This window comes from Xiphias gladius, chromosome 21, assembly GCF_016859285.1.
Source record: "Xiphias gladius isolate SHS-SW01 ecotype Sanya breed wild chromosome 21, ASM1685928v1, whole genome shotgun sequence".
Classification (NCBI taxonomy): domain Eukaryota; kingdom Metazoa; phylum Chordata; class Actinopteri; order Istiophoriformes; family Xiphiidae; genus Xiphias; species Xiphias gladius.
The window spans coordinates 10,114,935-10,126,700 of NC_053420.1; the positions used below are offsets into that span (position 1 = coordinate 10,114,935).

The 11,766-nt window shown below is 38.8% G+C and overlaps 1 protein-coding gene across 1 annotated transcript; it reads right to left on the minus strand.

Moving 5' to 3' along the window:
• Positions 1–742: 742 nt before the first annotated feature.
• On the minus strand, positions 743–11,739 carry rab22a (RAB22A, member RAS oncogene family). Its single transcript, XM_040116136.1, has 7 exons — positions 11,437–11,739; positions 9,063–9,142; positions 8,188–8,269; positions 3,911–3,982; positions 3,190–3,296; positions 2,481–2,590; positions 743–1,303 (listed from the first exon to the last, which is right to left on the minus strand). The coding sequence occupies exons 1-7, from the start codon at positions 11,470–11,472 to the stop codon at positions 1,206–1,208; spliced, it is 585 nt and encodes a 194-aa protein (XP_039972070.1). The 5' UTR covers positions 11,473–11,739; the 3' UTR covers positions 743–1,205.
• Between the last annotated feature and the right edge of the window lie 27 nt (positions 11,740–11,766).

The following is an 11,766-nucleotide window of genomic DNA, read 5'->3' on the forward strand; positions in this document are numbered from 1 at the left end:
GATTCTGCCAGTCATTGAGAGATATGGACTGTGAGGTTCTTCTCACCACAGAGATGAAATTTTACAACAATTTCAAGTTAATCTTATCATTCGGGAACAAGTAGTGATCAGAACAACAACAAAGTTTATAATTAAAGGAATAATTTGGATAATATGCTTTCCTGCTTTGTGGTAGAGAGTTAGAGGAGAAGAACAAAACTCCTCTCATTTCTGACCATTAAATATAATATTATCTTAGCATAAAGTTTGGAAACAGCGGGAAAGAGCTAGCCTGTTTCTGTCTTTACGTTGAGCTATGCTAACCGGCTGCTGGCTCCAGCTTCATATTCACTGTTCAGATATAAGAGATGTATTGATCTTCTAATCTAACTCTTGTGAACAACATATATTTCCCAACATGCTGAACTATTCCTTTATTATAAAAAGGAAACAGTCTCCCACACACCTTCCATTTCTGCATATTTGACAGTGTGATTATGGTTTACATCAAAACATCCATTTGGTATTTTGCCTTGATGAAAACAGCAATCACACAATAAAATTTAATTTAAGTGTGCACCATCCTTAATGAGTTTATCCTTCATGCAAAAATTGAGATGAAAGATAGGTACAAACACTGATAGTCTTTTTCATCAAAAACTTGTGATACATTAGTGACTGTACACATTAACTATAAAGATGGATCCTTCGCGAAGTTGAGAATGTTTGGTAGAGGTCTCCAAAAAAAAAAAAAAAAAAGATTTAACCATTTTCAATCCAATTTTGGTTGAAAGATGATAGATTTGTACAAATTTACAAGTACAAATGATTTCTGAATGAATCTGTCGCTAAAGATTTCTCTGATCAACCTAGGGCTATAAAACATCTGACAAAGACTGGTGTCCATTATAGAAGCCAGAAAAATTGCATGTATGGGGGTCTTTCACTGACACACAAATGTATTTATACTAGCATTTTTGTCAATGCTCAGTGAAGAAGAAGTATTTCTCCTGCCAGAAATTGTCAGATGATACATGATGATTTGCTGTTGCTAAGTGCTGTAAATATGCATTTGCTACTATCTTCAGAGTGCCAGTGCTGCACCCGGGTGTAAGCGAGAGCCGGGTGTCTGAGGGCGTGTGGGGCTGTAAGCTGAAGCAGGCGGAGGACAGGGAGTGTAAGCAGAGTTCAGGTCACAGGTCATGTGGGGACAGTCACCGGGATCATCAGCAGCACGTCCTGCGAGACTCTGAGGCCTGACGTCCCAGTTTGAAACCTTTTCCTGAAGTTCCTCCTGCTGCGTCTGCAATGGGGATGCGCTTACCTGTGAGAGACACACACACACACACACAGGCACTTACATAGGTTCCCAACATTCAGCTTCCCTTTTCTCTTTCAAGTTCTCCATTCACACACTTTCGTACTGTTTAACGATATTTTGGTTTTTCACATCTATTTTAAAACCATACAATTTGGCATGGTACCACTGCATGCCAGATGACATAAAAAAAATTAAAAAAAGGCGAAAGTTGCCTTTCACGTCAGTTGTATGCGAGATAATACAAACTGGTAACGACATGTAAAGCCGCAACATTTTTTTTTCCCCTGGTGGAAACTCAGGTAGGGGAACTGAATTCCTCTACAAGGTTCCTGGGAAAGCTCCTGCGCTGTGGATTTAGTGTGTTCATAATGGATAAGGGACAAAACCAAGTATACTCAAAAAACTCACTATGCATACTGAAAAACACTTGATATTTGAGCGTGTTGTTGATGTTCACTATTGTCACAGAATGAAAAGCACAAAGGAAATTTAGGCGCTACTGTCTGAAAAAAATGTAAAATTGTGAATGGTGGTGAGACAGTTACAGAAAGATCTTGCAATATAAAAAAGAATTAAAATTTGGACTGACTTAAGTTTCTCTTTGTTACGTTTTATTGACAGTGGCATTCTGAAGTCTTTTAAATCAACACGAGGTATTGCATAATTTCATTTTAGTATAACATGATAAAATGTGTTGATTTCTTGTATACTAACTTACTAAAAAACACACTATAAAGATTACCATAAAGCACATACTATATGCAAGTATTGTGTAGTATGGAAATGGGACAGCTAATTTGTATATCTCGTTTTTTAAGGAAACTCGAGCTTATTAGTTGCCACTGACAGAACTGAATCGACTGCTCCTTCACCCACTTGTCTCTACAGATTTTTGTTTCAAAATTAAGTGTCAACATGTCATGATTCAGTGCTTTACTTCCAAGATTATCTGCAGCTTATCCTGAATCAGCTCATCAATGTCAGAGGTCTGCTTCTCAGACTCACTCTCACACACACACACACACACACACACACACACACACACACACACACACACACACACACACACACACACACACACACACACACACACACACACACACACACACGAATGATAACACTCTTGAAACATTTATAAGTTATACCTCAATGGCAACAAATGCTGGAGAAACACACTCACTTATCTCTATAAACACCTCATTGATGTTAATGGCATTCTTGGCGCTGGTTTCTACAAAGATGGCATGGATGGAGTCAGCATAGTCCTTGGCATCCTTCTCTGGCACTTCCCTGTAAATACAAGGGGGTAGGTCAAAATGATTATGTTGCAATATGTGCACAGATTCTCCAACTTCACGCATGACCTGATAATCAGGTCAATTTTCTACAGCTCTTATGTGGAAGATTTCAAAGACGATCTCAGTACCAAAAGTGTATATGTATCGGAGTCTGAGAGTTTTTAAATTTTGCAGGAAGATATCAAGTAATAACAATAATTTCCTTGGCTACTCCTCCTTTACCACTGAAATATGAAAGTTTATTTAGACCAGTATAAATAACTACAACTTTCCTACTAGAAATCTACAACACCTCAATAGCCAAAGTGATTAAGGTGAACAACAAAGACCAAGAGAGGCAGGGTCTGATCACCTTATATCTAACAACAGACCAATTAGACAGAATACTAATCAGTATGAGCCAGAATTGCTCCTTGAAGAACATAATGCACTTCAGCTCCACACACAGTCAGTTCCAATGGTATCTTAAGCCAAAAATTATATTGATGCTAAATGTCTGAAGTTCCATCATCACTCATACGTTGTACATGAGAAGGCCTGATTATTCTGCCTACTTATTCATTACACAAGTGATCTCTAACTCAGGTTCACCTGGCATCTGACAGGTCACATTTGTTGCCAGTGATGGCAACCACTATGTTAGGAGGACCGTGCTGGCGAAGCTCCTTCACCCAGTTCTTCAGTGTTTGGAAGGAGTCCTGGTAATACAAGTAAGCAACTTGTTTCACTGAGAGAACCAATAAGCAGACAACACATGCCATAGTATCTCTGGTAAACATTTAAAGGAAAATTTAATATTTTGGGAATTACACTTATTTACTCTTGTGCCGAAAGTCTATGATTAATATGGAGCTGGAGCCAGCAGCCTGTTAGCCTAGCTTTGGATAAAGACAGAAAACGGGGGCAAATAGCTACCCTGGTTCTGTCCAAGGATAATAAAATCTGCCTACCAGCACCTCTAAAGCTCCTTCATTAATACACTATATCTCATTTGTTTAATTGGTACAAAAACAGGAGTGGAAAAATATTGGGGGGTTATGGGCTGGAATATTTCTTGGCCAATCCATGAAACAGTCTGGCACGTAACTTCCCTAAAATTGTTTTCAATACTGCCGGCAGTAGTTTCGTGTTTACCTTCCAGACATGAGAGTTGTATCAGTCTTTCCCCTAAGTCTTGGCAAGACAACGAATAAACGCATTTCCCAAAATGTCAAACTATTCCTTTAATGCGCACTTTAATTAAAAATTCGGGAAAGACATAGAATAAAACAATTAAACTATACAGTAAGTACTTAGCGGATTAAAACATTACCTCTTTTGTGATGTCATAAACAATGATGGCTGCTGCTGAACCTCTGTAGTACATCGGTGCCAGAGCACGAAACTATTGGAAGGCAGAGAAAGTGAGCAGTGATGAGCAATGCCCTGTAGCAATTCTTCAAAGGAAAAGGGACATCCACTGCTGGACAGGGAAGAGGCTTGCATGTGTAAAGCCTCTCAGTGAGATTCATCTCTGCCTAAAGTAGACTGTATGGTTAACTGACATCATTAATTCTGCATATAGCTTTGGAACCATGTGAAAACGAACATGATCAGAGTAAAGAACGAAATATGATTTCTTTAAAAAGACCTTACTCCAGGACGACCACGCACGACTCATCTTTGAAGACTCTTTATCTTGAATTCCTTCCAGTTTTTCATTTTTGGATATGAAAAGAGTACTAAAAATATAATTTCTGTATAACTGTGCTATTATATTTTTTCACAGCCCTTAGATCAAGAAACAGTGTCTAGGCTTTTCATAGACTTGGGCTAATCCATTACGTAGGCACAGACCATGGGGATTTCACTCACTGCAAGTTTCATTAGACTCAATAACACTGACTGTAACAAACTCAAAACAGATTATAAATATAAAAAAATAAAAAAAAGACACCAAGGACCATATTACAAAACCAGAGGCCTGGTGTTCTGAGCCTATAAGCCAAGTAGTTTTATTTAAAAGGGAAGTATGGCGAGTCTTTACACCAAGACCTCACACATGTGGGAGCCATCAAGAGAAAGATGAGCAGAATGTGACAAAAGCTGTTAGCATTGATATTTATGGAAGACTATACATTTGATCTCAGCCCAATGCATCACAAAGCCCTGCATAATCAAAACAACATGTGCAAAATTTCTAAATCCAAAACTGCCCGGGAGGCGGGGGGCGTTCTGATTTTCCCCAGGTTTTGGTGATTTTCCTGGTAAAATACTTTCCAGTGCACAGTGAAAGCTGGCTTCAGCAATTAGCCTGCTGTCATAATATTTTGAAACACATTGGGGTTTTTACCGCACGCAAAGGGAACTAAAAGGTTAAAACCCAACCACAGCATCAGTTTAAAGTATCTGAGGTGCCCAAAATATCCAGGACATTGTGTCAAACAGACTTTAATATTGACTTCAACAAAGCACCAGACAGATAAAAACGTTTTTCTAATTCCTTTAACATCATTTGGCTGCAGTGATGGAAAGTAACTAAGTACATCTACTCAAGTATTATTTTTTAAGAATAGTTCTGACATATTATTTCTGCTACTTTATAATTATACTTCACTACATTTATCTAACAGCTATGGTTACTGGTTTACTTTACTGATTTAGAATTTACAGAAAAAAAACATTTGATTTGCTTATTAATAGATTACAATAAATGAGGCATTGTTTCAGATTAATCTACCCCACAATATAAAATTGATAAAATTGACTCCACCACAACCGACTACAATAATAAAATGCTATTTATATGTTAAGGCATCAGTATTTATATACAACTAATATATTTATAGTTTTATATTATGTATTTTTAAGTAAAGGATCTGCGTACTTCTTGCACCTTTATTCATCTCCTACTAAAACAGTGGAGTATGAAGCTATTTGTTATTCTATTTTGTCTTATTCACTGCTTCCGAAGCAAATTAGCTCTTGATAAAAATACCATTAAAAATATTGAAACTTAAATATTTTTTGATGGATTTTGAGACTGTTGCTATTTTAGAGTTCTAGTTAGGTTTTCACCCTAAACGGACCTAAAATATATGCTGCTGAATTGTATTGCATTATACAGAGAGATGTTACTCTCATTCCACAGTACCACAAACTACATCCTCCAAAATGAATCACCTCTCTAAAACTATTTCAGGAAATACTGTACATTATAACGTTCATGAAGGGAGGATTTATTGTAGGAGTTTTGTATTAGACTTCGTTAGTTTTAGCCGGGTGTACCTAATAAACTGGCAACTGGGTGTATTTCAAGATTTGAAAGTTACTAAAGGATTATTTTCCATCTACAACTCCTAACCTGTGAGAATATTTTTATGCTCTCTTGCAATATAGGCCGGACTGGTGCTTTCAACAGGTTAATAAAACAATGTGTCATGTATTCATTGATATTTCTTTTAAAAGAAGCAACCCTTGTCTCAACAGGACCTCCGCTTGGAATGGCCCGGCTTTCCCGCCAATTCTATTTTCTTTTACAATATGATGGAATAAACTATCCATCTTGGAGTGTCACTGTTGCCTCAAGAAAGCACACATTCCACATAATTATAGTTGTTACTGGCCCCAAGTCTACCAGCGGGTATCCAACTTGGGATATTTGGCAGAGGCACTGAGGTGAGTTCTGTCCATTTCATTGGCCAGTGATGGGCTGCACCACCGCCAGTCCTGTGTGGTCTAGCGGTGCCTTAACCCAAAGAGCAATCACAGCGAGGCCACACAGACACCCAGAAACCGGCCCTGGTGATGCCCTTCGAGAGCTGATTAATTGCTGAAACCACAAGCTAGGTGCATAATGAAAGGAACGTTCCTGTTGCAGTAGGATACAAGGTTCCCTATGCTTGTTTTCAGTGAGAAGAGGCAGTGAGGACAGGGAGGCCTGGATGGTCTGTTGACAGCTGGACTCAAATGTACTAGTAAGGCCTCATCTGGTCTCGAGATATGGCTTGTGGAGTGTGGAAATCACAGCGCTTTTCCTTACTGCCCCGGTCTCTCCTTCCATGTGAATTGGCTGGCTCCATATTCCCCTCTCTCAACTCAACAGATTTTGATAGGCCAAAGCTCCACAGAGGGTAGAAAACAAGCCATGAAGGGCTTCAAAATACCACAGCAGCTTTATAGGAAAACACACACATAGACACATGCAAAACCTATCAAAGGAATGTTACTACTTTTTCACTCACAGATGTGAACCACTTGGGAGACTGAGAGGCCACATGGGAGAGAAGAAGTGGATTTGTGGGAATAATAAAAAAAAAAAAAAAAAAAGATGGAGAAAAATGGAAATGAACATAAAAGAATCAAAGGAAAATAGATCGTTGCCAAGAAAGGAATTATGCACATGAGAAAACACAAAGAGGAAAACGGAGGACATTCTGATGTGATGTGGCAGTGACTGTCAGACAAGACACAGTAGCAGCATGCACCAGTGGGCTGAGACCACTTGGGTTTCTTCCTCTCATCTTATCTTAAATGGGGCCTCAAGGCCATGAAGAAGCCGAGGCTCCCAAGGTGGGGGATAAAAGACACGCAGCACCTCATCTCACCTTACTGGAGAGGACAGCAGCAAGGGATAAAGCATTACAACAGCATGGCATTGTGCATGAGAAAAAGAGAAGGGCATACACAGAAAAGGGGAAGAAATATGGAGAGCTAATGCAGAGAAATGTAGGATGCAGGGTGTGAGTCAAAAGAGAAAGTAGTTCCTTACGCTGCAACTGCCAGGGCTTGGTGTCGATTTCACATGCTTTAACACTAAAGATGTACTCAGACACCAAAATCTATCCTCTTTCTTGTATCACATATCATCTGTAAGTGTGGTTTCAGTCCTAAAAACTTTGTGTGGGTGACAAAGCTTTTCAGATGGGATATCTGCAGACACGCAGGGGTCCATATTACATAAGAAGGCGCACCTGGACATGATAATTGCTGACTAACAACAAATTTCAGGGGTGTAGGCAACATTAAAATCACAAAAAACATAAAGCAATGGCACTTTTTCATTTGTGTCTTAAAATGTAAGACTGCAATGAGAAAGAAGAAATGAGACGGGAAGGCAAAGCATGACAAAGATTTATGGCGAGAGAGGGGACAAATCATGACAGACTCTCGTTTTTTCTACTACACTAACACACTAAAACATCCACTGATTTAAAGAATGAAAATCTATCACACCACATGTCTTTTAAACTATGAAAAAAGTGGACCCCTGAAACACGAGCATTAAAAAGAAGAAGGATATTGGTTAGGGGGCAGGACTGTACCTATAGAAAGGTAAATGTTGCCCCCTATCAGAAGTAATGAATAACTGCACTATTGACACTCCCCTAGGCCTGCTCAGGGAGTGGTTCATGCACATGCGGGTAGATTTTTCACTTCCTATAAACCAGTCAGTAGAATTCTGAATAAGCCAACTCAAACGGATTTATCCCAATATGAAAACTGTGTGCTGTTGTGCCAAAACGCATGTAAATTCTCCTCAGGTTTATTATGCACCAGCCCATTAAAAAACAAAATCCTATGGCCAATATGTCAGTGGAGATTACAAACCCGCTCTTGTCCTGCTGTGTCCCAGATCAGGAACTTGTGTAGTTCATTTTGGTATTGCACCGTCTTGGTCATGAAGGATGCCCTGGTGAAGAGAATTGGCTTTATGACACACTATGTCATATTACAAAATTATTAATTTCATTCCCCTGTTTTACAAAATACAGACAAATAATAGAAATGCAGCTAAAGCTTACAAGTTACGAGTCTAAAGACAGCAGTAAAACCACACGTTTACCTGGATTAAGATATTTTATACTGTCTGCCACTTTTATTAAAAAACATTCCAAATGTAAAACATTAAAAAAAGGACTTACAGTCCATTACAGTCCAACTCACTACCGTTTTTTTGAGGCTGGTAACATCAACATTTTAACATCAAAAACAACAACAGCAGCATATCTGCCAGTATTCCTTGCATATTTCACAGTGGAAAAATAACTGTCAGTGTTTTTCAGTGTAACAGCAATGCTGTTTGTAATTTATTTAAAAAATAGTTGGCAATCCTGTGCTGGAATTTCTTGTTATTTGACATATAATGCTGTGATAAGCTAAAATTGGTCGATATCGATAACATTTGCAGAAGTTATTCAGTTTAGTGTCATCTAAGGACAAAAAAGCAGAAACCCATCACATCTGACAGGCTGGGGCCAGTGAATTGTTGGCATTTTTGCTGTAAAAAGGTATTACAAACGATAATTTGATTATCAAAATAGTTCAACTAATAATAATCAAGTAATTCTTTCAGCTCCAACCCTAATCAATTGATGATTGACAGAAATCAGCTGACTACATGGTGATCTCCTACAAAAACCTATAACACAACACGAGACAGAGATTAAACACAACTTCTGTTGTGGGAGACAGCAAGAACTTACCCAATTGTTGGGTTGATGTTTGGATCAAAGCTGTCCTCCACAAATCTCCAAACAATACTCGACTTTCCAACACCAGTATCCTGCAGAGACAAAATAAAGATAATGCTTACCAAACACAGTCAGAAGCAGTTTATAGAGGTATAATCACAACAATAAAAAGACATTCTTTGGCAATAGGCCTGGACAGTTTTGCTTTTTAATGGCTTCTTCTTCTTCCTCCTGCTCCCCTTATAGTCGTGAAAGTTACTGATAATTAAACAGGACACGTGTTGTTAAATTGTAATTGTTTTTTTAAAATCTGATAAACAGATTAAGAAGGAGGACTTTGAGTATGTTACTTCAGAAATACATTAATAAATGGTAGAGAAAATGATGGCTTATGCTGTTGTTATAAGCAGTCTAGAAATGCACAAATGTTTAGTTATTTACAGATTTGTAAATAACTAAAGAAAGGACCAGTAGTTTTACTTAGGAAAGTTATAAATGGACCTGGGCTGGTATTTCTCTATTAATCTGCAGTTATTTTGAATATTTAACAAATCCTTTAGTCAATGATATGTCAGAACATTGTGAAAAATGGCAAACATAAGAGTCCAAGGTGACAACTTCAAATGCATTTATATTTTCCTATTTTAATCATATTGGTAGATGATGGAGAGGAGGAAATGTGAGGATGTTACAGTGCACTCAAAAAGGATTCAGACCCCTTCACTTTGCCTTATGCTAAAATCATTTAAATTCACTCCCCCCCCCCATCAATCTACACTCATCACCCCATAATGACAAAGCAAAAAAAGAATTTTAGAAATTTGTGCAACTTAAAAAAAGGAAAAAAACATAATTATTCAGAGCCTTTACTCATTACATAGTTGAAGCACGTTTGGCAGCGATTACAGCCAAAGGTGCTCGGGCTGGGTCACTGAAGGACATTCAGAGTTGTCCCTAAGCCACTCCTGCGTTGTCTTGGGTCATTGTCTTGTTGGAAGGTGAACATTTGCGCAGTCTGAGGTCCTTAGCGCTCTGAACCAAGTTTTTATTATGGATATCTCTGTACTTTGTCCCATTCAGCTTTCCCTCTACCCTGTCCAGTCTCCTTTTCCCTGCTGCTGAAAAACATCCCCACAGCATTATGCTGCCACCACCATGCTTAACCAATGGGATGGTATTGGGTAGGTGATGACCAGTGCCTGGTTTCCTCCAGACCTTATGCTTAAAACTGAGGCCAAGCAGTTCAATCTTGGTTTCATCAGACCAGACAATCTTGTTTCTCACATTCTGAGAGTCCTTTTGGTAGGTTTTTTTGCAAACTCCAAGAAAGCTTTCATGTGTCTTTCGCTGAGCACACATATCCGTCTGGTCACCCTGCCATAAAGCCCAGATTGGTGGAGTGTTGCAGTGATGGTTGTGCATGCTGGAAGTTTCTCTCATCTCCACAAAGGATCTCTGGAGTTCAGCGGGAGTGACCATCAAGTTCTTGGTCACCTCTCTTGCCAAGGCCCTTCTCCCCTGTTTGCTCAGTTTCGCCAGGCGGCCAGCTCTAGGAAGAGTCCTGGCTGTACCACACTTCTTCCACTGAAGAATTAGGGCCACTGGGCTCTTGAGAAACCTGAATGCAGCAGACAAGTTTTCTGTAGCCTTCCCCAGTTGCTAGGACTTCATGGCTCGGTTTTTGCCTTGATATGCATTGTCAGATGTGAGACCTTATATAGACAGGTGTGTGCCTTTCCAAATCATGTCCAATCAATTGAATTTACCAAAGGTGGACTACAATCAAGGTGTAGAAACATCTCAAAAATGATCAAGCGAAAATGGGAGGCGCCTGAGCTAATTTTCAAGTGTCATATCAAAGGGTCTGCATATTTATGTCAATGTGATATTTCAGTTTTTCCTTTTTAAAAAACATTGCAAAACATTCTAAAATTTTGCTTCCCTTTTGTCATTATGGGGAATTGACTGCTGACTGATGAGGTAAAAAAAAAAAAAAAAAAAGAAATTTTCACGATCTTAGCATCAGGCTGCAACATAACAAAATGTGAAAAAAGTGAAGGGGTCTGAACACTTTCTGAATGCATTGTATTTCAGAAATTTTTTAATATGATGCTGCTAGAGAAAGTGATAGCTTAATGCTGTTGTTAAATGTAGTCTGGACATGCACGAATGTGACTGATTTTTAGATTTCAAAGTGCAGAAAAGACAGCAAAGCTAATTAATAATATGATGTCTGTTTTGTCCCTCTCTTGATCACAGGTATTAACAAATGTAACCCATGTAAACAAACCAGCCTGATGGAGCTGCAGTGGGACTCATTTGATGCTACGGGCACAAATATGAACTAGAGGCAAACATGTTTGGATAAATATCGATGCTGACTTACCCCCAGGAGACACACTTTTAGCTCTCTCAGCGCCATATCGATCTCCTCTCTATCAAAATGAGTTTGTTGTGATGATGACCATTGGCAGTTTTCTCCTCCTCTTATCTTCAATATTCTTCAGGTAGCCTGTGTTTACAAACAACCTTACTTCATCGTGATCAAAAGCTAACACATACACACCTCAAGTTAGGTAATAACTCTTGCTATTAGGATTAAAACGTCCAGTATCCCGTCGTATTTGCCATATTGTAATTTATAGTAGAAAGGCAAACTAGCTAACAGTGAAGCTTCCAAATCGCTCCGTCTCCATCTTGAACTGTGTGGTCACGT

Excerpts from the sequence above, each read along its gene's own strand:
- rab22a (XM_040116136.1), bottom strand. The coding sequence starts at position 11,472 with ATGGCGCTGAGAGAGCTAAAAGTGTGTCTCCTGGGG. Across the intron at positions 8,270-9,062 it reads AACATCAACCCAACAATTGG|GGCATCCTTCATGACCAAGA; the intron begins GTAAGTTCTTGC and ends TCTCTTCACCAG. Across the intron at positions 2,591-3,189 it reads TGTGACCTGTCAGATGCCAG|GGAAGTGCCAGAGAAGGATG; the intron begins GTGAACCTGAGT and ends TTGTATTTACAG.